Source organism: Anser cygnoides, chromosome 8 (genome assembly GCF_040182565.1).
Source record: "Anser cygnoides isolate HZ-2024a breed goose chromosome 8, Taihu_goose_T2T_genome, whole genome shotgun sequence".
In the NCBI taxonomy this organism is placed as follows: Eukaryota; Metazoa; Chordata; class Aves; order Anseriformes; family Anatidae; genus Anser; species Anser cygnoides.
In genome coordinates this window covers 27,892,595-27,920,199 of record NC_089880.1, presented here as the reverse complement: position 1 = coordinate 27,920,199, position 27,605 = coordinate 27,892,595, and the positions used below count along the sequence as shown (strand labels likewise).

The following is a 27,605-nucleotide window of genomic DNA, read 5'->3' as shown; positions in this document are numbered from 1 at the left end:
GTAGCTTTACGAACCTGTATTTTGACAGCCTTAAAGATGAGAAAACTCCCCTAATACATTACAAACGCTTCATTTGCTTTGGGCAGTTACTGTAATCCACCACACGAGCCCAGCCACCACCACCGTGCCTCCTTCCTCCCGCCCCACAACCGCTCCGACAACGTGCCGCAAATCCCCCGCCGGCTGCCCGCGGCGGGCTGGCCGCCCCGCTCAGCTCCCCGCTCTCCGCCCCGCAGCCGCGCGGTGCCAGCGCCGCCGGTGCCCTGCGGGCCGCCGTTATTGCGGGAGGGGTCGCTCAGGACTGCGGGGCCGCTGCGCTCCCCGCGCCCCCTGCGGGCGGTGGCGCGCGCAAACCAGGGCGCGCCGGCGCGGCAGCGCGCGGAGGGGGCGCGGCAAGGGGCGTGGCCTCCCCGGCGGCGGCGCGGGGCGGGGCGCAGAGCGGCGCGCCGGCTGCGCGGAACCCGCACACGGCGCGCTGCCACCGAGGGAGCGGGCAGCATGTGCCGGCCTGCGCTCGCCCGGCTGCTGCTGCTGCAGCTGCTGCTGCTGAAGCTGCACCTCGGCAAAGGTGGGGTCGGCGCGGCCCCCGGGGGAGCGCACGCCTCGGCTGGGCTCCCCCAGGGGATGGGGGAGAGGGTCGGGGGCAGCCCCGGGAGCGCCGCTCGTGGGGGTTGCGGAGGAGGGAGCGGGGGCCGTGCACGCGGGGAATGCAACGCGGCCGCTGGTGACAGGAGCTGCCACCTTTAATCCCTCTCTGAGGAGATTTGCGGCTCGGCAAAGCAGCGCTGCGCCTGCAAAGCAGATTTGCCCCGTCCCCCCGCCCTCAACTTCATCGGGTCGGTTCCCTTTTCCGGGGAGCGGCGCCCGCTCCCCTCCTCCCCGGGTACCCGGCCGTTTCGCCCCGGTAACGGGCGCGTGGCGGTCCCAGCATCGGTGCGCTTTTTAATTTTTCTTTGTCTTTCGCGTTCGGGATTCAACCATTCCCCTGTCATCCCGTGCCTCTAAAACGACGCGGGGAAGCTCGGGAACGGCCCCTGCCATCCGCGCACAAAGCGGCTCTGCCGTGCTCCCGCTGCCCGCCCCGAGCCGCTCAGCCCTGGCGAGCCCGGTCCCGGCCCCGGCCCCCGCCGGCCCCCGGGGCCCTGCCCGGTGTCGGAGCGGCCCCGGGATGCTCCCGGCGGCGGAGCTCTCCCCGCTGACCCAGGCGCGGCCCCGTGTCTCACAGGCGGCGTCAAGGAGTGCGAGGAGGACCAGTTCCAGTGCCGGAACGAGCGCTGCATCCCCGCCATCTGGAAGTGCGACGAGGACGACGACTGCTCGGATAACAGCGACGAGGCGGATTGCCGTGAGTGCCGGGGGGGCCCGGAAGGTCGCCGCTCCCAGCGCCTCTTTTTTATGAATGAATGAATGAAGTCGCGCCGGCCCCGGCTCCGGCGCTGATTGGCTGCCGGCAGCAGCAGATCCGTGACGCGGCCCCGCCGTGGCGCGCCCGGCTGGGCATCCCCCGCAGCGCCCCTCGCTGCCCGCCCCGGGGGGCTCGGCCCTCGCCGCCAGCAGCAGCCCTGCCTGGGGCATGGCACGGGAGCTGGGCAGGTGCCCGACCCCCTTGGGACCGCTACAGGTCCTCCCGGGAAAGTAGCTCGCTTTCCCACAAGGTGTGGGGCTGCTGCGTGGTTTGGGGTTTAATAGGTATTTGTGATCACGGTGAGGGGAAGGGGGTCAGCAGGCCGGCTGCTTGGCTCCTCGGCCACATAGCGCGGCCTGGTTCGTCAGTAATGTGAGGGAAGAGGGAGCAAGGAGATGTGTACTTCCTGTCCTGGGCAGGTGGCAGTCTTGCGTTCCCTTGTGGCGTGACCCTGGTGTGTGTGCGCAGCACCCAGCAAACTCTGGGTGCTTTGCAGGGCTGTGCCGTTATTACCTCTGTCTTATTTCGCTTAGTTAGAGCTTCTGACAGCCTAGGACAATGTGTGTCAACCCTGTAGTGTGAGAAGCATCTGTGAAAAGTTATGCACCCTGTAAGTCTTAAAACTCCAAATTAAAGATAATTCTCTGTAAGTTGCAAATATTACAGCAGACACCGCATATATCTCAAATTATCTTTGTAGGGTAATAGACATTGAACAACTGTCAGGTTGTAATTCACTGGACTCTTGAAAGTTTGTGGACCACAGGAACACATCAAGAAAAGTCACTGGTTATGTGTTCTCCAGTACGTGACTGTCCTGTTAGCAGCTTCACTGGTACACCTGTCTTGCAGTGAATTCTGAGTATGGAGAGTTTATGGAGAGCAGAAATTCCCAAGCTCTTGTTCATATGAAACTTGATGTTGTAACAGTAAGTCAGTAAGTTTAACATTTATATCTGATGCTTTTGTATTCAGAGGACTTGACAGGCTTTACACATGCATAAGTTTATGATATGGGCGGTTCAGCAGCGTTATTTAGTACAGATATAATAAACATGATTGATGTGGGGATTTTATTACCACATCTCAGACTTGGAATTTTTAAGATTGTAAGAGACACGGGGAGGCCACGGCTGACTGGGAACTAGCTTGGACTTGTGTGTAGTTGTACCTGAGAATATTTTCTCAGAAGTGTATGAGTTTCCAGAGAGAGTAACTGTGGAAGTGCCGGCAGTCTCGGAGCAGGCTGACCCTGGTATTCTTGGAGTCTTCTGGTTAAAAGCCACTCTGGGTACTGTTGTACAGAGGCCTGGTGAGCTGCAGGTGGGCTGTGCTTTGGGAGCTGCTGTTTCAGATGTTGGGATGACGGCTGGGGGAGCATCTCGAGGAACTGATTCTGCACCCCGCGCTCCACGTTGAGTGCCACTTTAGGCTTGTGGCCTGAGCTTCTTGCCTAGCACGAGTCAGTCAGTTGGAACCCATACCTGTTTCTTCTCTTTTTCCTTGTGACCTTCTTTTGAAGCATCGTGTCAGAAGAAAGAATGTAAAACAGTCCTGTTGAACATCTGCTCTACGTGAGCTGGGCTGTGCTAGGATGGTTAGGTCAACGATTGCATCTGATTTGGGTTTGCTTCAGAGGGTGTTTACTGTTCTTTTGAGGGTGGTAAAAATCAAGTGGCTACATTGTGGTAGAATGCTGACTTTTTTGGTGTTAGGAAAGGGAATTTTGGGATGTGAAGACATCAGGAAGAGTTTTTTGCTTTAATCTGAATTTGGCCTTTATTAGTAGTGGTTGAGGAACATACTAGAGAAATTACTCATGGACTGTTCATTTAGTTTGTATATATACAGAGAGAGACTTTGTAGTTGCAATTGTTCAGACTGGTTAAAGAAGCATTTTTACATGCATTTTTCTCACATTGTTTCAGAAAGCTTCTTTCTTTTAAAAATGTATACCAGTTTTCAGCATATGTAATGTTTAGAGTTATACTCACTGGATGAAAGAGTATGTTCCACGTGGTTTTGTTGCTAGATGCCACCTCTGTCGTTGCTGTAATAAATAGCTATTCATTTAGAAACTACCTTATGAACATATGCTCAGGAATAAATTGTTCTGGAAAACTCAGCGTGCTGGAGTGGTGACAGAGCGAAATGAAAACGCAGGTAGCCTGCTGGTGCCAAGTACTGATGTGGTGCGTGATAACCCCTGTAATTACTTGCTGATGCTTTTTCTGAAGCTGATAACATTTGTTATCAATGTATCAACATATTTGTAGCCCACTGCTGTTTATGTACATCCTCGCTTTCTGAAGAGACAGGATGGTCTTCATGCGCGTTAACAACCAGTTTGTGAAACATGCTTGTCCTTGTACATAGACAGTCTGTACACGCTGGAAGAGTTTGTAACTGAAAAGTTCTGGAAGGAGATGAATTGTTTTATTTTGTTTGTGGGCAAACGGGGTTGACAGCCTTGCAGCGCTGTGTGTGCTCCCTACTGCAAGCCGTCCTCACGTAGGCTGCCGTTGTTGGTGTTTTGGTGGTGTTTTTTTTCTCCTCGAGAACTTTGTTGTTATAATATTGGCTTTTTTAAAGGAGACTTAGACTAGAAGGAGAATGTGTTGGCAGTCATCCTGTATCGTCTCCTGAGAATGCGCTTTCTGTTCAGTAGCTTTCTTTTGCCATGGTTGGTAGTTCTACCTGCCTAGTGTCTGTGCAGATGTGTGTGTGGCCAGCTCAGGAACTGACGCGTGATCAGTAATCACTGTAGCACTTACACAGAGCAGGTTACTGCTTACTGCTTTGTGCGGTGTGTTAAGTTTATCTGAGGTTGCTCAACAGCCTTCTTATATATCATGGGGCTAATCCTTTCTTGGCGTGTAGCAGTTGACTTTCAAGGTTTTACGTGTGGGAAATGACTGATATAGTAGGAATCCAGTTTTGTTTTCTTCCTTGGAAAAAAAAAAGTTAGATTTTTTTTTTCCTTGAATTTTAATTGCTGTTGCTGATGAAGGAAGAAGTTACAAGCTCTCCGGCCACATGGTTCACTTGTGAGAGCAGGCACTAGAAGCTAAGTGAATGTCAGAAGCAGGATTTGAAACGTCATCCCTTGGTCAGCCTGGTAAGGTGCACATTCCATTGCAGACTGGATTGTGTATCACTTTAAATGATCTTTACAATTTCAGCATGCTTCAAGAGGCATCTTTACAGTTGAAATTTTATGCCTTCTTTCTTTTGGAAGGAATCTTTTGGATTTCTTCATTTGAACAAGTATCAGGTGTGCATATGCTTCGTATTTCATACTGCATATTTCAGTGCTACCCTGTCAAATTAAGTCCTTTTAGTAATGCTGGTGATTTAAAACAAAGGGCCACTGTAACAAACAGATGACTCTTGCAGTATGGAAATAAATTGCTGGGAATTTAGAGAAGAGCAGGAAAATAAGGATTACAGAAAGTGCCATGCCTGTTAGGGAAGGGCAAAAGAAAGAGCCAAATAGATACAGGTAGCAAGTATGAATATAGCTGCTGCCTCACAAAAAGTAAAGGAAACAATTTCTGGTAGCAAAGAAAGCAGTCAGGAAGAAAGGAGACAGTGTTCATTTGTCTGGAAGTGTTAACGAGAAGGAAGAGATACTAATTTTTGTGTGTTGCAGAAATATATAAAGCTTTTCCTCTGTTTAAACGTTTCACTGTTGATAAGCCTTAGGTATGGCAAAGAATATAGCCGCAAAAAGCAAGCGGTAGCTTAATCAGTTTCCTAAAATGAAACGAGCTGTGAGGCCACATCAGCTTTGTAGTAATCTGCCTGCAGGGGGACACATCCAAATGCAGAATTACTTACTATATGTCTCTCAGAGCTCCATTTTCCTTCTTTGTGTTGGGATACTTTCTCTGTTGTTGCTTTCTGTTACTGCTGTTCGCAGGGATGTTTTATACTGGGCAGGACTGAGGCTGCTGAAGGTATGAGACAGTCCAAAGGGAGTCACTGATTTCAAGGCAGTTCTTACATGCCTGGAATTCAGGGCAAACACTCGGAGCATCAGCAAACTTCCCCCTACCTCAGCCCGTGCCCTGCCTTGGGGCCCCACAGAATGTGACTGCAGAGCTGAGTCCTGCTTGCCTCGCTCTCCAGAGGAGGAAAGGCTCCTGCTCTCCGGCTGGCTTTGTGTGCAGGGAGTGTGCAGTTTGACTCCTGCTGCCTATGCGGAAGCCCAGGAGGCATCATGGTATTATTCTTCTTGCTTTTCAGCAAAAAATTTCATTAGAACTGGAATTTGGGAATAAAAATATATTAAAAGCCTATTTGAGAACTAAAATCTGGATCCCGTGAAGAGTTAAATATGTCCTGAGTGTAATGGTGTGCCGTGCTTGCAGGTGTTGGGATGGGACAAGGTAAGACAGCAGGTAGTCTCAATTGCCACAAACATTCTATGATTTTTTTGTTCTCCATTGTCTATTGCTCCAATTTTTCTTCGAGTTCAGCGTTGAGACGTTATTCTCTGTTCTGAGTAATTGCTGTATGTTACTCCAGAGATGTGTCTCTTTTATATTTATATATATATATATATATATCATACATTAGCATGTGGAGAATTTTAGGTTTCCTTGACATATGCACGATCATATGCTCTTGATTATGTAGGTGACAGATAACTGGGTTGGTGGCCAGCTTGCATGCTCATCCCAAAATGGGGAGCACTGGGAAGAGTGGTGCAGAGAGGCAGGACACGTTTGCTTGCGTGTCTACCTGTGCCTTGACTGCCCTGGTTTGTACTGTGTGGGTGTGCGAGCTGGTGTTTGAACTAGTTTATTGATTTCTTGTGTAACATGGTGAGTCTTGTCACTCATTTATCTTCTTTTCTTCATTATATTCTCGTTGTCTGTTCTGAGAAACATAACTTGCTTATTTCTTTGTTTCTGTGTTCTTTCCTCTTCTGCATCGTTTATGTAGAAAATCAAGCATTAAGTCCAAGTGTGAAACAAGTGTGCCGTTCTGCTTTTCTTTACCCCCTGGCACATATGCTTGGGGAGTGTTATTAACTCTAGGTGCAGCGGCTTTCCAGGCCGTGGTGCTTCTCCATCACTCCTGCTCAAGGTCTGGGAAAGAAATGGAGATAGGACTGGAAGAGGGAACTCGGGTGCATGGGAACTGGGGGCATTATGGTTACAGAGGGAAGAGAAATTGATTTTATGGACTGCTGCTGTGCTATGCCAAGAAAGCACATGAATAGCTCTAGCTACCATTACGGGAAGAAGCCGAGATCTGAACAGCTTTCCTGAGGTCAAGGAGAATGAGAAGATTGAAAATAATGATTAAGTTCAAGAAGGAAATGATGAAAGTGCAGTCAAAACTGACAGTGACTTGGTTTGTTTATCAAAGAGCTCAGAGCTCTCATTTCAGAGGATATAAAAATATTCTACATTTTGAACCAAGGTAGGCAAGCTTCACCCAGAGCATTTTAATGTATAAAAAGATGAAACAAAAGTCAATGTAGACCAGCTCTCTTTGTCTGCGGTATTACACACCCAGGATTAGCATGCATCTTGAGATGTGATTTCTTACTGATTGCTGTTGGAATGGAAGATACTTGGGATAATTTCATATTCATCAGAGGATGTTTAGAGATGAAGTGAATAAATGCCAATTATGAGGCTGGAGGAACCAAGTGGAACATGTTGGTGAACACGTTAATCTGATGCACCTGGACTCAGATTGCCCGGACTAGAGAGAATGAGGTTTCGTGACTCCATTGTCTCTGTAAAGAGACGTTAAATGCTTGAGGCTTGAAGTTTAAGGCTTGACAATGTCTGACAGCTATTGATCTGCTCATCTGTTTCTAATAGAGCAGATGCACAGCTTTTGTTGCAGCTAGCTTTTTTAATGGCACCAACTTTTTAAATTCACTGGCAAATTTACCATGTATTTGGTGTGCCACTGAGACTATGACATGCTCATGAAGATGTGTTCATGGTGGTCTTGATTTGGCATGAAGTCCTCCTCATCCTTGCACTGTTCACATCCAACATCGCTGATAGCCTTTTTTCTTCTCCCCAGGTTTTCCCTGCTAATTCCCAAAATGTTGCCAGCACACGTTACTGCCGAGTTCTGCTTTCCCGTGCCATCGCATGCCTTACAAATGCCGTAAGATGTCAGTTTTCCTTTCTGTGCTTTGCCCAGGAAAACAAATCAGTGAGCCGAGTTTGAGTGACGGGGATGAAGATTTGTGTTGCTGCTTGTTTTCCTGCGCGGTGGCATGTCCTTGGTAGAAAAGCAGGCTGCCTGTTCCAGCGCGCTCTGCTGTGAGTGCAGACAGCTGGTTCTAGCCAAAGGGAAGCCTCTGCTATTTTACGGCGCTTGTGCAGGAAATGTTAAAAATGTCGAGTGTAATTTTTCTAACTCTGTTTCCTGATAAAATTATTAGTATTTAGCTAGCCACGAGGGAAATAGAGGGGGTAAAAGGCCCTGTGAAATAATTAATGCAGATTTTCTGCTGTGTGAAGAATTCCATCTGAAATTCAAGAGATAACAAACTGATTAGATTTTAAAAGTTATAATAGTGCTGCGAGCTAGTTGAAAAATAAACCTAAGCCCATCCAAACTGAAATGTTATCAAGAACCAGGTTTCCAACCCAGAGAAGCTGGAAGACTTTAAAAGGGGGATTAGAGCTCCAGCTCTGATCTCTCTGTGTCGTGCCCTAATAATGCCCTGACGGCCCACAGTTCTGCATCTGGCAGGGACGTGACTTTTCCCCAGGAGCCGAGGCTGAGCTGGCAGCCCTGTGCCCTCCTCACGATGAGGTGAGTGGATGGTGTTGGGGCTGTCCTGCAGACGGGAGCTGGCGTTGGGGTGCCTCGTGGTCCTACAAGAAGCTGGCAGCAGAGCCAAGAGCGGCCGTGAGGTCTCCTCACTACCAGTCCAGTGCTAAACACGCTCAGCCGCGTTGCTCACTGCGGGGGTACCTGTCGAACTGGGGGAGTATTTCAATTTTCCTCCAGGCTTCCTGCCTTTTTCGGGCTAAGCTAAGGCCTGGCAGGCAGGTTACCTTTACAGGAAGTGCCGAGAGGGAGTGTTAAGAAGCAGGAGATAATGGGATTTATGGTTGCCTTACAGTAAGACAGGTAGCCTTTGGGCTGTAGCCATGGGAAGTGAACTTTGCTGCCAGATTTTTTTCTTAGAGAAGACGCTCTGTCTCTGATCTATCGGTAATATTTTTGCATTATTAATATCTATTAAATGCTTGAGAGCATGTGTGGCACTGCACCAGGACCAGAGCAGCCGGGGCTCAGTTTCCATGGCAGCAGGAGCACAGTCCTGTACTTGCAGAACCAGAAGGGCTCTTTTTGGCAACTGCTCTCTGTGCTCTGATTACTTTTTCTTTGCAAAGATAGATATCTAATTTAAAATCTAATTTATTAGTGCTGCAGAACCTTGTCTGTCCTGCGTGAGAATTTTGCCTACTGTAAGTTTCTTTATCTTTTCTGGTCTTCTAGCTTGGTTTCCGTAGCTTCTGTGGATGCGATTTCTTTTCCTTGCAAAACACTGAATGGGGGAGGGAAGAGGGTGCATTTCAATCCACTGAAAAGATGGAAATCTGTTTATTTTCATTAAATTTGGATATGTTACTCTGTTTTAGACTCCTGTCCCTTTCCAAATAGCCTAGAGCACAGTTTTATCAATTTAAGAAAATAATGTTGAAGAGGCTGTTGTGTACAACTGACAGTAAACTCTAACTGTACTTCCCCACTCCCTTAGGTAACTGCTCCAATTCCAGGTTTTAAACTTGTTTTGTATTTTAACTGGCATTGTTTCATACTTTTTTAATGCTTCCTTCTTAGAGACATAATACATGTTACAGTGTACATTGAGGTGATATTTTACTTGATTTCAGAGGGTGAATGAAAAGTTTCTTTAAATCCCAAGTCTGCGTTCAGCGGTGCGTTACCCAGTACAGACTTTCTGTCTATCTTTGCTTTGCCATCTTTGTCCATGTGTAAAGTTAATGCAATTAATTTCTTTGGTGGCTTTTCAGGGTTTTTCTATTTTTGTTGATCTAGATGAATAAGATTTCCAGGTGTTTTGCATGGGTCTCCTACCATAGCAGCTGCTTGGTTTGCTGATGTAGCAGTGATTGTATACCAGTAAGGCTTGCTGGATTTGCTGGACCTGTTCTGTCCAGATCTGATGCTACTTGGCATGATCCAGGGAGTAGTTAAAGAGCATAAAAATCAGAATTAGCAGGAGCAGTGAATATGCTTGTGCTGAGAATAAGAGCAGGTGGCAGGTGATGTCTTTTTCAGATGTAAACTTGCAACTGTTCCCGTAGTCTCCTCCTGGATCACAATGGCAGCTACGCAGCTACTTGCAAAGAGAGAGTAATGCCCCAGTTTCTTTGATAACTAATGTCTGTGCTGACTGATATAGGCCAAGAATTATACCTCCTTTCTCTGTAACTGCGAGCTTCTATTCATACTAGCGTAGTGGCGTTACGCTCATTACACATTTGTCATCTGATGGCTGGTTAGCAGCGTAGCTTTCTCTAAATCTTCATACAAGTGGACTAAGCATTATCTTATGGATGCGAAAAGTGGTGCTTAGAGAAGTTATCCTTTGCCCAAGGCTGTGGAGTGATTCAGCAACTCATTGTGAACACCAGTGACTCATGAAGAATGTTCCCAATTTCTTGTTTTCTGGTCCATTATCACATTGTTTTACACAGATAATCATGTTCCTTGGATTAAAGGACTGTTCAAGGGCTTTGCCTTTGCTTTTGTTGTATGCAGTTTGTCAAATATTCAGAAAAAACTCAGCGTTTAGATAACTAAAGATTTTACTGGTGGGTCAAATGCAAGAAGTGCTTCAGAGGGGCTGCTACCTGTATTTCCTATCAAAGACACACAGCAAACATGAGCATTTGAGAATAAACATGGTACTTGTTTTGGTTTTAAAAGTAGACTTCTTTCTTCTCGTACATTCTAACGTATCCTAAAGAGTAACAGAGCACAGCCTGTATACAGGCGGTCATCAGTGCAGCCACTTCTTTAGCTGGCCAGAAGTCCTGGTTTTGAGACTGCTCATGGCAGGCTTTTTATTGCTCAAAAGGTTTTCTGTTTCACATGGGGACGCTGCCTCTCCTGGCCTCCTTCACCTCCGTACCCGCACCTTGCTGCTACCTAAGCAGTAGCTATTGATGTAATTTATCACTGGTGCACGTTGCCTTAATGAGTTCTTTGTAACATATCCTTGGCTGGCAAGAACCAGGGTGAATAGGGAAGTTTAATTCACTATTAAGTATTTTATTACTGCCTATCTTTTCTTTTTGCCTTTCATGTGTAAAACAATGATAGCATTTGCCTTGAATCGATCTTAAGTTTGCACAATGAAACTCATTTCTGCTAGCTTGGTAAGTAGGGCTGCACCCTTGCCTTCATGGCAGTGACAGCATTTACATCAGCTGGGTACTACTAGGTGGTCCCTTTGGGTTTATCCTACTCTTTAGGCATGACTTTTACGGGAAGAGTTCTTTGGTGGATGATAACTAGTTTCAGAGGGAAGCTGTGGAGCAGTCTCTGCCAGGATCACATTGGTGTATTGAAATTGCATGCCCAACTTCAAGGAATTGCCCTTTGCTGGCTGATTTCAGTTCCCTTTTACATGAGAGCTCTTCAACGCAGAATTTTGTACAACTTTTAAAAAATAGTGTAATAAGTATATTTGCCCAAGGTCCCAGTGCATGTTGATTGCTGAAGTTAAATAAAGATTAAGGAACTGTGTTGTCAGGTGCTGAAAAGTCTCGCATCTGTCCAGTTCACTTACTGGAGGGACTGATGGTGGCATGGCACTTCAGAGAGTGTGAGTATGGAGCAGGGGAGAAATCCTGGGGCTTGTGGTAAAAATCCAGGTAATCTCTTCTAGGGAGTGTTGATAAACAACATAGTTTTCTTTTGTGGCTATAGATGAGCATGTGCCTGAACGCTGTGGAGCCTTTCCCAGGCTTGCAGTCAGCATCTCATTGCTCTGCTAGAGTCCTTTTCCTTCAAGTCCTTCTGCATGAGTTTAGCCATTAATTCTCGTGGCCCTGTTTCTCAGAGTGCATCCTCAGCAGCAACGCACAGAGCCTTTACTAACACCTTCTCTCGCTCAGGCAGTGAAGGAAACTGCAGAGCTTGGCTGAGAGCAGCAGGCATTTCTTCACATTTGATTATGCACAAAATTATGTGAACGCTGGCAGCCTGATTTTGTGCAAATAGTTGTAGAAAGGATTAATGGCTCCTGTGCAAATGCTGCTCACCCTGCCTGGATGCATTTAGCTTTTTTTTTTATACGTTATTTTTAAACTTTGAGAACAAAAGTGAGGTTGAGGCAGTGCTGTTTAGGGTGACATTGCTGGAGACAGGAGTTGATGTGGAGCTTCACACGTTTACTGCTGACTCCAATTGAGTTGAGGGCAGCTGGACACCAAATCACCGGGCACGCTGTGAAATGATAACCTAGAGGATGTGTGTTCACAGAACAAAAGACATCACCTGTCACTGAGCTGTTCTGACCTTCCAGCTTTCAAGGTCAGGACTGAGATATTCAGCACCATGGGAAGTGTAGCATTCCTGCAGCAAGAGTCAGGTTTGTGCTGGGCTATCTGGAGCCCTCCGTTTATAGGGCTGGTGCCCTGGCAGCTTCACCTGTGCATGCTCAGCACACTAAAGAGTGTTTCAAGAAAACCTGAAACTGAAATATTTTTTTCAGAGGCAGTTTTTTTCCTTCCTTCTCTGTGCAAGCTGGATAGCTGTCAAAGGGATGTCCATAATAATAAGGTTTGGACAGTGATCTTTGTTATTCACAAAGGTTCATTTTCTATACCGTGTTGTGCTGGCTTCATTACCATATCACAGGGTTAATTTTAGGGTGTAAAAAAGATGCTTCTCTGGCAGTGAAAACCACAGAGTGGGGAGGAAGTCAGCTGAGTAGAGGACCTAATATGTGCCTTTTACTTCCTATCAGATTTTTTTTTCTTTATGTGGAGTGCGAGTTTGATTGTGGCATTAGAAGCATATTCAATGACTGGTTTAGGGCAGAATATGCTGTATCGTTTCTGAGTAGTGTTTTCTCCCTGCTATTTATTTTTGATGAAGTGTGGGATTAGGTTTCTTAAGGGAAAGAACAAGCCTGATGAGACCTAGAACAAGAAACTGAAATTCCCAAAAGCTTTTCTTTAAAAAAAAAAAAAACACGTCTGTTTTTGTGACTGTGGTATACCTGAAAGCTTGTGTCATCTCTGCTTGAGCTGGCTGGGGGTGAATTTCCTATGGAAGAGGCTTTTTGGCGCATCAGCTTGACCTTTACCATAGGAAAAGGGCACGTGTAAATGTCATTTTTCTATGGTAACCAGCTAGGGACTATCTGTTAGCGTGTTGTTTTTTACTCTGCTTTTATAAGAGCAGAGATTTTTACAGCAGTTTGACCTATAAGGGTTTTGCAAGTTTCACTATCTGACATTGGATAAATTCCCATCGACAGAGGGAAAGGAGAAAAGATTCATACTTGTTACCTCTGAGAGAGGGGGAGAGAGAGAATTCTGTTTCTCATTGAGTAGGACTTGGAAGGTCCAGGATCCCATTTCATTCTGAAGTGTTAGCAATCAAAATATTCCAGCAGAATTACCTTGGGATTTGGGGAAGATACTTGCTGTATGTTCTGCTCTAATTAATTGTGGCATTTGGCGGGGGTTTTCTTACTTCTTTAGTCTACAGACGGTACCGTTCCCTGATGTTGAGACTTGAAGAAAGAAAACATTTTGTCAGCGGGGTGGCTCAGCCTGGTCTTGCCTCTGCAGAAGTCTGCGGAAATGCCGATCTGTGAGTTCACAGCGCTGGCTAACACCACGGCCCTGTAGCTTCATAGCACAGGCCTGACCTCCTCCCCGCCAGCGGAGCTTTGCGGGGCTTGGCATCTAGCTGGAAAATCTGCTGCTGTGGGCCCAGAGGGCTGAAAGGAGGCGGCTTCGTGTGGTTCTGCTGAGAGAAAAGCTCTGGTCGGCCTCACTGAGCCCACGGGGCTGTACCCACACAGCTGTGCTGGCAGAGCCTCCTTCACCTCGTGTCCAGGCAGGGCTCACCTTGGGCACGTTTCATCTCCTGAGGTGAGCAGCGTGAAGTAACCATGGGGGGAGAGCAGTGTTGTCAGGGGAGCATGCTGGATAAAATACCACATTTTTAACTGATGTTTCAAGTCCTCTGCTGTTTGGACACAGCTGTCCAAAAAAAAACCCAAACCAACAAACCACAGACACAGCTGACAATGAGGAACCTTTCCAAGCTTAAAAGTCAATGTTTTCAGTCCGTTTTTTTTTCACAAAAATGTTTTCTATGGTAGTTTTCACTAGGATATTGCCCTGTTTTATTTTAGCCTCCAGAAATACACAGCGTGTCATTGTGGGCCTACAGAAAGTCAAGGTCTGCTCCTGGTCAGTGATGTGCTTTCTGTAATTGTGCACATTGAGGTGGGTGTTACAGCAGTGCAGGCAGCAATGACGGTGTGCAGGAGAAGGAGCAGGCTTGCTGGGAAGATACTGTGTTTGAGGAGAGCTCCTTAATTGCAGGTAAGTGGTCAGTTCCCACCTGGCTACGTCCAGAGCAGACTCGAAGAGGGATGCAGCAACTTCTGGTCTTAACACTGCTTTGTCCCAAATGAGGATTAACTCCTCTCTAATTCTGCGTTGGAAAGGAAAGCACAGTTTTGTTCCATTCCTGATCTCATGCAGCTCCCAGCTATGCCATCGTGTGAGGACTTGCCATAGGCAAGCCACGATAGTGAGAGCTGATGTGCAGCCCCACAGCCACAAAGATGGAAACCATCCACACTTTATTGACTGGGCATTTGCTCTGTGTGGCATAGGGGTAGTGCGTAGACCTGAACTCTACACGGGGATACTAAAAGAGCAGGAAATATTTAAATTGTATTGTGAGCCCGTGGGTGGCAGTAAAGTACCCAACTGTAGCCTTCATTTGCCGGTGCATCTGGTGTTACCCTGCCCCAGACAGTGCACATAGCAGCAGTTACGGCTTCTCCAGGCTTGGCCCAGTTCACAGCCTTATCTGTGGCAGCAGGAATGGACCCGAAGGCAATGAGCAGCATTTTGGTCCCACAAAGCGGCGTGCAGGCTGTGCTTCTATCACCCCATCGGTTTGAGTACCCCAGGCAAAGCTCCTTGTGCTTCCTGCCAGTCTTGAATCCCGGCCTGACAATGGATGGGAAAACCCCAGTATTATTGCTTTAATCCACTTGCTTATGGAAACACTTGAAGTTCATGTTCTGCTTTAGATGTTGCACAATATATTCAACTGACACACACACACACAGCCCCAAAAAAACCCAAGAAATCCAACCCTGAGCCATTTGGAGAGGCTGCTTCTCCTGCTAAGCTGCAGGCTATCAAATTGCACCACAGATCTCTTGGTGAGTTCAGAACAAGTTTATTGTCTCCGTGTGAGTATTTAGTGAGTCATTGTAAACTTCTGCAACATTGTCACATCAGTGTTGTAACTCCATCCTGCTTTTTCAGTTCCCATTCCCCTGCTAATATTAGAAGCATTTTCCTGTAGTATGAAAATACGAAAACACTTCCAGAATAGTAGAGTTTTAGTTTGGCCACAGCATGTGGCCAGGCAGGATTGCCAAATGTGAGCAAGCACTCTGTGTTTCTGTCCCTGATGTGCACTTGTGTATAAGTAAGTGTGTGAACTTGATGGAGATTTGTTTTGATGAGCTTTCGCCAGGTCTGACTTCTGCTCAAACAGCATTAAGTCTGAATAAGTGAACCAAATAAACTGCCTTTGTGTGTTCCAGCATTCTGTCTCTCCTCCACGTGAAGAGGAGGTAACAGCGGTTCAGCCCTGCCAAATCTATTATATTGCAAAGTTTTTCTAGGAAAGCGGCTAGAGGGTAACATTGTACTGCTCTTGGAAGGATCCCTGTGTCAGGGGATGTTGCTCATGAAGGTGTCTTGCAGCTCTTCTGGGGACGGCGTTCAGGGGCCATTTTCTGGGGGAACACGCGGTGAGATCCAGGCCTGCTGAAGGGATGCAAAGCAGTTCTAGCTGTGGGATTTGGGGGCTTCGGAGAACTCTGTCAGCCGTTCTCCTCTGGAACAGTCTGCGTCCCTGCGCAGAGTGCTTGTAGTGTAAACTTGCCTGGCACTGGAAGACAAGGAAGCCTGAAGAGAAATAAAATGTCAGCAGGGCTAAGAATGAGACCCATATGCACGGTTTAGTGAGCCAGCTGGAAACTCAGCCACATCTGAACTTTGTGGTTTTAATAAATGGAGTTTGTGATGCTGGTTGAGGAAACATGCCCAATGTGGAGAATCTATAAAGAGCAGAAGGAGGATGCGATAGAAAAGGCAGGCTGAAAGCTTGACAAAACGTGACCCTGTTTCAACAGGCTCTGTGGCAGGCTTTTCCCTCCTCTGCCAAAAAGGCTGTAAGCTTTTATCTTCAAATGTCATCGAGGGAAGTCCTCATCTGGAAATGAAGAGCTGTCTGTGCTCAGGCAGTGTGTTCCTTGGCCTCAGATCGCTGCCAGTAACTGCGACGGTGCGTTTCTCCATCACATAGACTCATCACATAGACCTCACCAGTTCTTTGGGGTTAGTAGCTCCCTGTCAGCATCAGATAGTGCCAGCTTGATCCCAGTTGTCAGTGCTGTAAAGGTGAGCGGCTTTCCCTATCTCACGACGGAGTTTGGGGTGACAAAACACACACCGAAACTTACCGAGCAGCAGATGCGCAACAGGAAAGCAGGAGACCTCTGCACTGATTTATTGTTGCTATTTCCTGGGGGACTGGCTTTGCATATAGAAAAGTACAGCTGTCAGCGCAGAGAACTGGAGGGATGTGACCAGATATCAGTAAGGTGTGTCTTCTGCTGCAAGAAGTAGCAATAGGAAAATAAAAATGCCCATGTTTCTGTTCGGCTATTAGTGGGGCAGCTAGGCCCCAACAGTGATACTTCGGTTATTCAGTAGATGGCCTACTTTTTAAATGAAAGCCAGAAGTCTCATTATAGCCATGGAGAGATGCTGGGTTCTCAGCTCTTTTAAAATGTTATTCAGGCAAGGGCAGGGACTTGGTATAAAATGCCTTTTTATTTTATACTGGTCCCTTCCTAGGTTTGCACTGAGAAGCCTCCTCAGCTCTCGTTTCCCCAGTTTACACACTTGTGAGATGGGGAAATGGTTTGTCTTTATTTTTGTAAAATAATGCAGTCCGTGTATGGTCAAAAGAGTGGAATTAGGAGCTTGGTATTGCTATTTAGCTTAATGTGTGTGCTTGCAAACAAAATCAGCAAACTGGCATTTGGTCAAGAGAAGCAGCTTTCAAGTTTAGAGGGACGGGCTTTTGAATCCAGTAAGAATATTGAATGCAACCCAGATGGCATCCTGGAGGGAAGTTTTGTGGCATCAATTAGCTTGTAGGTGACCATGCTTCTAGCCAACTGTGAATAATTTGGCAGCTTGCCACTTGACTGTTAGCGCAAATTCAGAGCAATGAGATGAAAGAGAGATCCTCGGAGACAAAGAGAACGATGTCTTCACTTGAGGAAAGAGATTTGCGGATACCGTTTCTTAAATGATTTAAACTGTCTGCTCTTGTACAGCCACGTAGCTCAGCCTCATTTATATACACTTGTCTGCCCCATCTGTATAAATAAACCTGTTTAAAACTTTTCTTCTGTCAAATTTCACTTACTGTAATTTAATGTCAAGAAGGAATCTGAAAAGGGCCACCAGTAGCTGGACCAGTGCCCTTGTAGCTGTTAGAAGGTGAACTTAATTTAATGTTTCCCTCTGGAAATATTCTTACCTGGATTTTAGGGCTTGAGTATTTCTACTGCAGGTTAAGACTAAATGAAGCTGTTACACTGTGGTCTCAAAAGGATCCGCAAAATCTCTGAAAAGCTAACTGTAGCGAAGTAGGTTGTGGTACTGTAGTTTCTTATCAGTCCACTGAGAACTGAGTCTAAAGAACGGTGAGAGCAAACAGCCATTACGGGATAGCTGGGGGACTGTGACTTACCTGATGGGAGAACGAATTGGAATCGGTTCTTGTTGACTTGCAGAATGCACATCAGCTTACAGAAATGTTTCTACAGGGCTTTTTATTATGTATTATTTTTAAAGCCTATTTTAAAGGGACTTAAAATCATCTCTGTGTCTCAGGTGCCAGCATTTCAGATGGCTTTTGCATCTGTACAATGAGGGATAATTAGGTTTGTAGAGCAGATGTTCTGGAAGCCTGCACTGCAGTATGCCTGGCTGTTTCTGGCTGCAAAGATTTACTCCTGGGTGCACTTGTTTCCTTTTTATGTAGGAGAACTGCAGATTCCTGAACAGTCTTTCTGTATCCAGTAAGGACATCAAGATCTCATACCAGATTTAATCAAGTGCTTCACTAAGAGCTTTAGAAAGCAACAGTTTTGCTCCCAGGAATTTATTTCAGCTGCTTAATGCTGAATTTTTACTTTGCACTGAAACGTGTTGTGGCTTGTCAAAATGGGCAGAAGTGTTTGCAAAGAAATAATGATGGTGAAGACTTGCACTCCATTCTCCTGAGGATTAGCAATAAAAACAAACGAGAACAACAAAACAGGGAAAGTGGAATTACACCATTATCAGAATTGCATTCTGTTGTGCCACGCTGGCTGTTGGGGAAAGAAATGGATTTTGTAAATAGCCAGATAGGAACAAGGCCATGAATTGTGAATGTGGAAGTAAGCTAAGAGTGACCCAGGACTAGCCTGATAAAATACAGAATGTTCTTTGTGGAACTTTTTGGTCTGGAGATGTCATTTTGCTCAGCTTTATCACATCACACAAGGCTGCATGCTTCTCCCAGTGTCGCTGTTCTTAAAAGTGCAGCATTTTGCTTTTGAAAAGCATTAAATGGAAAAAGCTATTAAATTGAGTTTTTTTATCAAAAAGCTGTATCTGACTTTTTACTGAACAGATAAAATTATGTGCAGATGTGCTTTCCCTCTTTATTTTTTCTGGTATGCCTGTTTTTTTTTTTTCAGAGACGAGAGCTTAGGCAGGTGATCAGCCTTTCAAAAGCCACCAATTTGCTTCCACTTCAGAGGTGACAGGTCTCTTTCAAAAGTGGCTTTGCAATGTCATTCCTTCTGGCACTAGTCCAATACAGCACACTCATTTATTTTTACAACTTCAAAAAGATTTGCTGTGAGAAACAACAATAGCTTCAAGGAAGGAACTGGCGGCACAGCACTGGAAAAAATAAAAGCTTTCAAAACTTCACAGGAGTGCATATGTGGGAAGAAAAATGCTACACATTCAAAATGATTCAGTAGGAGACTTTCAGAGGTGTGTGCTTTGAACTGGGAATAAGGAAAGGACAGTAGTTCCTTGTTTCTATTTTACAGCTGCTGAGTTGGGCTCAGTTACCTTCCTATACCAAGCAAACTCATCTCCAGTTGTAAGTCAGTGGAAATTGCACGGACTTCCTTGGTGTAGTTCGTGCATTTCACGGTAACGACTGAAGAAGGAAACATGCACTCTCAGGCATTTTACAAGGAAAGCCAAAGCATAATGTTATTTTTAGATGTGATTTTTTCAGATGCCTGCTGAAAGAGCTTTCTCTCTCTCTGCTTTGCATAATAATGAACCAAGCAATCAGATCTTCATGTAAATAAAACTTGCAGCACGCTCAATCAATATTTTTTTTTGCTTGGCAGGTATAGAATAAAATCACAGAAAAGCTGGTTAGTTTTCACAATTAACGCTGATTTTGCAGCACTAGTCACCATTTTAAGAGTCACCTGAAATCTAAGTCCCTGCAAAATCCTGGTCAGAGATGTTTATTTTTTTCTTTCTCCAGAAGTTGCTTTGTCATGGCACTCTTCTGAGGACTTTAATTTTCATATCACTTTTGGCAGAGTCATGTTTGAGTTGCACATTTTTCTCTGAATGCTGCAGTAATTAGAAACACGTCCTAACAACATGCTGCCAAACTCAGCTGAGTGACTTTCCTCTCACACTCAGAAGGATGAATCCTTCTCGTGCCTGATGCACAGAAAGGTTCAATTCTTTCCTCTCAATTATTTCCATAGTTTATTCAGTGATCTATCAGAGAGAACGCAATCAATGCGGTAGAAGGTTGCTGTGCATATGCAATTTCTGTTGCGGGTGAAGTTCAAAATCTCTTTCAGTTTTCCCTTGCTTCTTTCCACAGAATCCATCCAAATTTTTCTAATATCTTCTCAGGGCTGTGCACAAGGGCTGCTGGATGAACTGTCCAAAACCGAGTGTGACAGTGCTTCCCCTGTGCTGCTGTCAGGAGGAGAGGGAATAGTGCACTGCTCCCTTCTGCTACCAACAGTGGGAAGACCTTGTGAGGGGCACTGTAATATTTTAGTATCTATTAGGACAGTCCATTTTCTTTTTAACTTGGAGGCAGAAAAGCCTCACAAAGCTCTAAGGCTCTTACAACTTGGAAACTTAGCTGCTTATCATCAGTACCGAGAGCTGAACTTTAAATCTAACGCAGCCAAAGGTGTCCGAGGCTAACACAGTCATTTTGGAGGTATTGGGCTGCTTTGAGAAACAAAATCATTAATCTTCAGAGTAGACAAGACCCTGATTTAACCCCTAGGCCCCCTACTATGTCTGTTGTGTTGATGTATCACTGGTCAGTATAAGAAGTCCAGTTTAATCCGTAGATAGAATTTGAATTTTGGCTTCCAGGTTTGGAAGCCAGAGCTGCTACTCTTGTGGGATCCATCTGCTTATTCAGGAGCTGTGAGGACAGTAATTTTTCCATTTCCATGTCGCAAACACTCATGTTCTTCCCTCTCTCCCCAAGGTTTCTGGCACAGTGCTGTGTCTTCTCCTAGTCATTGTGTTTAGGCTCACATCTTTTCCATACTCGTGGGACATTTTTAATTTATTTTTTTCAGTTTTACCATGGTAGATACTGCTCAGTGGTTTTGTTGTATGACAGATCTGAATTTAAAAAAAAAAAAAAAAAGCTTTTTGTATTTTGTAGAAATGACAAAAGGAGGACTTGCCTCTTATATGCTGCTTTGGTGGTGAGCAACTTCGCAGGCTTACACACAAGCTAAGAATTCATTTCACGTGTCCCAGTGTGACCTGTGCTGGTAGGCCTGGTATAGACAGACCTGTGGTGCCTGTGCCATCTTCACCTTTACGTCTGCAGACGGAGGGGTGGTGACATCACTTCTACAGGCTTCGTTTAGCAGCACCAAAACCTGAGGAAAAGTGTAGTTTGTTTTCTATTCCTCTTAAAATCCTCCTGCAGAAAGAGTGCAAGGATGGTGGCAGAACTTAGAAAACCAACAGCTATTAGGTGTGACTGCTTTCCTCCCATAGAGGAATAATATTTTATGGTCAGTGCTTATGCTGACCTGAGACGAAGCAGGGCCTTGTGTGAAATGTTTCACAGGCAGTTACCAGACCAGAGCTTTCCAGAAAACATTCCAAAACTGCCAAGATGCTCCCCAGCTTTCCAGTCCAAGTTGTATCACTCACAGCAAGCCTGCTTTTAGGATTTATGATGGATTTCTCTTCCATTTGACTTTTGTATTTTGGAGTAAACCATACAAATCTTCGATCTGGTGCCTCATCTAATCACCTCCTGTACAGTATTTTTCTGAGATGAGTACCTGAACAGCATAAACAATCCGTGACACTAGTGCCACTGATTATGGCTAACGAGTGTTTTTTTTTTTGAAGCATTCTCGTAAACAAACCCAAAGTCAGACTAGCAATATTTCAGGCTACTGCTTGTTTTTTATTGCTTTTTATATTTCTGCTAAGTTTAATTTGTAATGTTTCAAATTTGGCCATATACAATTGCCATTTTTGGGGGGGTCTCTGAGCTCCCTGGCCCTGTATGGAAATGTAAAAATCTTTCACAGATGAACACAGAGCAAATCTCTCCCATTTTACAAAACTTAAAAGGTATTTTCTGTTTGGGTTTCTGTGCTCATTCTCACGTGCTGCTGACTGACTGCCATCAAAGAGGAGGTATGTACAGGCTGAGATTTGCTTTCCATCAGTGAGGATGCTAATTCAGAGCTCTCTTTCACACAGGCTGCCACTCTTATAATCTTAATGAAGTTCCTATAACGATAATCATCTTTGAGACCTCTGCTTTGTTTTCAGACTTGATTGAAATTAATCAGCTAGTTTGATTAGTGGATGTTAGCAGGAGGTGGAACTGACAGAAAAACAGCATGATCACATTGGCCTTGTGTCTGTAAGATACAGCAGGCTACGAACAGTCCTTATTTCTGACTGGAGCTCCAGCTTTGTCTCTGCCAGTACCAGGGGTAAGTTACAGATCCGTAACGCAGACATCTAGTGGTTGAATTACATACTGCAAATAGAGGTGTTCGTAGCGTGTCGCTGGGGCTCCATACATCCATTTTTTCGCAGGAAAGATACTTCCAAAATGAGAGACCTATCAATGCTCACAGTTCTAGAATAACGAAAAATTGAACCTGTTTTGTAGGTGCAGTTGGTTGCGCTCTGCAGAGTGGGGAATCAATGCAGAAATCCCTGGGATAAGCAGGAAGCTGGTAGTTTACCAGTGGGAGCAGATTTATTGCTTACATTGCTGGTCTGTGTTATGGAGAAGTAGATGGATAAACTCAGGGCTTAAGGCTGCTGTAAAAATGCAGTTCAGAATCAGAGGAAGGCAATGAGATTTTGGTTTGGGATATTAATTAGTTTACATGTTGATGCAGATATTCCTTATTTATTTTTCTGTAATCCACAGGCATTTTCTTCTGCATTTTATCTTCATAGTAGGTTTTTTAGTGTACATTTAGATGAAATTTGGGTTATCCCTGAAATGTGGTTGTCCACCTTGGCTCAAGGGACGCTCGTCAGGCTGCTGTGAGGAGATCCAGACTTGCTTTTGTTCATGCTGAGGTTGAGCAACTTTCTGGCCTTAGTCCCGGAGCGTTTGCCTTGAGATTCAGACTCCGTGTCAGGGACACCCCTTCGGCAGCGGCGGCCTTGCCCAGGCTGTGAAATCTGTGCTGTTTCTCGCAGGTCTCAAGTTTGGCTTGTGGCTCGTTCAAGTTCACTTGCACTTCTGTATACGACTGTCAAGGTTCAATTTCTTTTCTTTTCTTTGATGCTGTTGATCTGGATTTCCTCATGGCAATCCGAATTCCTCAAGCTGTTTCTCCTCTCCATTGTGCAGATGAGGCACGGTGTGCTCTCCGTGGTGCTGCAGTTGGTGAGCAAGTGCTGGAGGCCTGCCTGGTCCTCGCTTTCATAGGAGAGACATGCCCAGTAACCTTCCCACTAGTGGAGCTTCTTCCAAAGGAAGTACAACAGGACAAGGACTAAGAATTCAAATTTTTGGTAAAGGAGATTTAGTTTTGATGTCGAATGGTGACAACAGTTCACGGTATGAACTGTTTAGGGGGAGTGTCTGTCACTGGTACTTTGTAGGAACAAACAAACTTGCATCAGGAGTGGCTCAGGTAGATTGATCCTGCCTTCGGGCAGGAGTTTGAAAGAGGGACACTTCAAGATCCCTTGAGCCCTACTTCATGTATTTCCCTTTGCTGGGAAGGAAGGTGTGTGTGGCTGCTTCCTGCTGCTTCTGCTTCATGCCCAAATTCAGAAGGGATGAACTGTTTTGCTCTTGGTTGAGCAATACTTTTTTTAAAAGAGCAGTCACAAAACTGACCATGTCTGTGGGAAGGGGATGTGCTAAAATAATGGGACTTATTCTTTGGAGACCACAGGTTATTCTGCAACAGCTGCCTGGGAAGCTTGCTTGCTTATGCTAAGTTCAACTCTTCTTCAGATGCTGCAAGTGCTGTTAGTGAGTGCAGTGTGCTCACTGAACAGAAAATCCAGCTGTATTTGAATCTGACACAGAGGCCCTGGTAATTCAGCTTGTAGGCCATAATTTGGCTCTGCAAAAATGACCGGGTTAGTAGTGGTGTTTGCAGCTTGGGCCCACTGCTAGGCTCCATCTAGGGGGGGCTGTTAACTCCGTGCTGGGGTTTCCTGGTGTCTGTCGTGCTGAAACGTGCTCGCTGACAGAGACGGTGCTGGTGTCAGACGTCCACATGCAGGGTTGTCACAGTCTGGTTATTCTGCAAAGATTAGCTCTTTTATTGACATTGCTGAAGATTGACGTGCATTTCCTAAAGAAAATCTGGACACCCAGCCCTAAAAATAGCCAAAGACAACTGGCTGCTGAGTAGCTTGCAGCCAGTCTGTGGCCTTAGAGGAAACAAATCTGTTCATGAGCTTCTGGTGAGCCGATCCAATATGTGACTCTGTCCGGTCTTTTGCATGTTTTCCTAGCCCCGAGCTTTGATGCCTTCACTAAATCACCAGAAGTGCAACCTCTGAAATTCTCTCTACACATTCAGATAGGGCTTAAGAGGTCAGCTTGGCACTGAACCCTCCTGCTGGATATGGCTGCTGCAGGTAAACCCCACAGCAGGATTTAGGATCTGCATCCTGTAGCCCATGGTTTGGCCTGAGCTGTGAAGCAGTTGACTCTCTGCTGGTCTGGTTCACAAAATCACGATGTGTCCGTGTAATCAATGAGAAAAACCAACAGGACTCTGAGTGTGCACACAAGTGGGCAGGATTGATGGAGGTATAACTCACTGTCCTGCGGCCCAGAGGAAGGTGCTAAGTAGCAGTGAGTACAGTGAGCCGTAGAGGTGTACATCGCTCGCAGTGTGTCTGATGGCTGCTGGAAGAAGTGGGACACAAACGGAATAGGAACAGTTGTGATGTGATGGCAGAGCCTTCAGGGAATCGAGGCGAGGTATCTGTGGGTTGCTGCTTTTCAGAAATTGGTCTGGCCTTGGCTGCAGCTGCGTTTTTATGTGACGTTGGACAAATTGCTTTACCTCTCTGAGCATCGTTGCTTAAAATGGAAGCGTCAATATTCTTGCCAGCCTTTGTGAGCCGACACTGGATTAATGGATAAAAATCTTGGTATAAAGCATAAGCATTACTTATTATGCACTTTATCTTGTTTACTTGCAAAGCAGCCAGGCCACCTTGAACTGTCACAGCTGCCAAAAGTGGCAGAGGGGACCTACCACATTTGCCTGAGTTGAGATTACCTATAAATTTGTATGTATTGGCTTAGAAAAGTATTTTAAACAGGGTTCATTTAGTGCTCAAAGTTTAATACGGTGCAGAAGACCACATTTTCTGATGGTATTCTCAGCCAAAAGAACCCATGGACATATGGGGCCGCTGGGGAGAGCAAGGAGCGTGAGCTGGGGCAGCACATCCACGTACGTCCCTTGTACACTGCTGCTTGTGCTTGGCGGCTCTAAGCAACACCATGGTGCCATGCAGTCTATAAACACACGGCAAAGGCCTGGCTCTGAGGTTTTAATTCTCTGCTAGGTGCTGATAGGTGAGAAGCAGCACAAAGATAGTGTCTCATCTAGTAGGATACAGTAGGGCAGAACAAATTTCTTTGAGACTCGCTCCGTATCCTTGTCTGTGTGACCCTCTGCTGTCCTTCAAGCCTCGCGGGTGTACTGGTAGACCTGCAGAATCGCTGGAAAAACTTTGCAAGGCAAATGTGGAGTAGTTCGGAGGGCGGGGGGACCTGTTGAGATTGTCCCTCAAAAACTTGTTGAGGTTTGCTTGTGACCAAGGAGGAGAGAGCAGGGAGAGTCAGGGCAGGAAAAAATCAGTAGCTGGCGGTGTCATCTTAGGCCAAGCACTGGGATTGCAAAGCCCCTGCACTGAGCTAGGAGGAAGATGTTGGGGTGTTCATTCTGATTCTGTAAGCCACAATGGCTGTCTGCTTTTGTTAGCAGGCTTCCCTGTTATCCCATAATCCCTTCAGACACTTGAATTTGTCCTGCTTTTCTGCCGAGGTGGTAGGGGGTGCTGGGAGGCTTCATGTTGCAGAGTCAGTTGTGGTCTTTGAATGCAACTTTTTACCCTAATGTGACAAAAAAGAGGCACAAAGCCAGAAATAGCGTGCTGTGCTGTTTATTGCTTGATTTATTTGTGGCCATGTCTGTCACACAGATGCCAGCATGTTTTATCTTCATTTACAGCGTGGCCCAAAATGTTTCACCTGGCCTGATATACAGTCGTGGGCCAGACAGGGGGTTTCCATGGGGAAATATTTCTTAGTGTGTAGCCTGTTGCTGTGATTTTTTTCATTTTTTTATTTTTTAACCCCAGCTTCCCCTTCTGACCTCAAGTTTGCTTGTGAAGCTGTGCATGTTTCCAGTGCGCAGTTTGGATAATTAAAAATAGCTGCTTGTGGTGCTTGGCTTCTGTGCAGTCTTTTATCAATAGTGCCTCTGAGAATACCTCGTGTTTGGATGAATGGTTTTAAGTAGAGTGGTGAGAATTACAGGGAAAATAAATGAAACAGACTGCTTAACAAGCAAACTTTTTTACTCTCAAAGGCTTAAGAATTATTTGTCAACTGAAACCAAAACATGCCAATAGCTAATACTGAATATATCCTTGTCAGTCTTGTTTTCTAATTTTTTATTACTATTTATTTTTCCTTACTGGTGGAAAAGTTGTACTCACAGAAGTTACTCACCAGTGGGTCATTCTAGGGCTGGAGCAGGAGATGCAGGAGGTGCCTCAGGGACTCTGCAGCAGTGGCCCATCTTGGTTAGTCTGACTTGTGAAGGATCCAGCATTGGGTGGGCTTAGAAGGATGGTGCCAGAAGGTAGTTAGAGAGCCAGCAGTGAAAGTTGCTTCCTAATCTCCTTCAGTGATTATCTAAGGCCCTGAAACTGAAGACATGGTATCCCATTAAAACTAGAATTCACATCAAAACAACTATGTATGTAGTTATGGTCAATACAATTACCTATTTTCTTTTCTCTGTTCCCTTCAGAAGCCTCCTCCTTCCTCTTACCCCAGCTCTCAGGGATATGTGGCCATGATTTCTACTAGAAACCCACATGATATTTAAAACCTTTCACTGGTTTATTTGTGACTCTTCAGCTTCCTAGTCTGTTGTGATTGATTTGTTGTGAGAGCTTGCAGAGTTCCTGATTTCCTTTTTTTTCTGTGCCATTTGCTTTAGTTAAATACTTTCCCATGCTTCTTCTTTTTCATCTGCTCTCTACATTAAGCAGTTCAGGCTTGCTGGAGGAAATGGGAAGACATGAATTGCTGTTGTCTCTGAAATACTTACCCTGAAAATGTAAATCATCAAAGACTGTATTCTGGTACATTTCATGAGCAATGCATTCCCTTAAATATAGGTATGTAGATGTAAAAGAAAAAAGATTTTGTCTCTTTACATGCAAGTTTTGGAACGTGTTATTACTTCTATGGTAATGCTCAGAAAAATCTCATGTGGGTCGCAGTATCTTACTTTTTAAAATAAATAAACGAATAAGTAAAAGCCAGGTGAGGTTCTTCTGAGTGTGCCATGCAGAATATTACGTGACTTTTTTTTAATGGGAATAGCCTCCTGGTAGAAGTGGAATAAACCTGTAAGTCAGTAGCATTGCATTGTAATCATGACTTGCAAATCTGCATGAGTAATCGTGTCCGGTGCAAAGCTTACTCACTTCCTAGGAAGCTTCTGTCCTGCAGAGCTCGAAATCAAAGGTGGTGGGTTTTGTTTAAGGATATACATGCATTCAAAAGTAAAGAACCTTGCTAGAAGTGTGTGGGGGCATGCTTTTGTGTGACAGGGGATTGAGTTATGTGTTATTGCAACATGGAAATGTCATCATTGACGGACTCAGGGATGAGTGAGCTGCAGGACTCATAACCCCATGAGTCCCGGGGTTACAGGTGGGTTGCATGACAGGTTTGATACTATCGCAAGTCATCTTGATCATCTTTTAATTTCACTTCTGATGCAGACTTAATTGATGTGTATTTGGGGGAGACTAGTAATGGATGTGGACTGATGAGTATTTGTGGAGTAGCTGCGAAAAGCTAGGAAAGCATGAAAGGAAAATAAATAATGAAGCCATAGTGTCTTGATGGCATTTTTGCTCCTTTTTTGTTCACACTCCTTAGTTTTGCAGTCACACTGCAGAGAAGTGAAATGAAAATTTAGTGGGTTTACAGCTGTGTATACACACACACACCGAGGATGTGGACTGGGCGATCTCCAAAAGCTTGTTTCCTACAGAAAAGTTCGTTGAAGTGTGTGTGTACTCGCTGG

The 27,605-nt window shown here is 45.3% G+C and overlaps 1 protein-coding gene across 6 annotated transcripts in view; it reads left to right on the top strand.

Moving 5' to 3' along the window:
* The first annotated feature begins 409 nt into the window (after positions 1-409).
* The window catches only part of LRP8 (LDL receptor related protein 8), a 171,286-nt gene continuing 144,090 nt past the window's right edge, over positions 410-27,605 (top strand). For 2 of the 6 annotated variants that reach the window (XM_048061916.2, XM_048061915.2), the window contains exons 1-2: positions 410-568; positions 1,226-1,345. In XM_048061916.2, coding sequence (XP_047917873.2) covers positions 499-568; positions 1,226-1,345 — 190 coding nt within the window. In that variant the 5' untranslated portion in view covers positions 410-498. Of the gene's footprint in view, positions 569-1,225; positions 1,346-4,405; positions 4,524-5,309; positions 5,631-5,676; positions 5,797-7,515; positions 7,547-27,605 lie in introns of those variants that run through there. The other 4 variants (XM_048061917.2, XM_048061918.2, XM_048061920.2 and 1 more) reach the window with 4 other exon arrangements.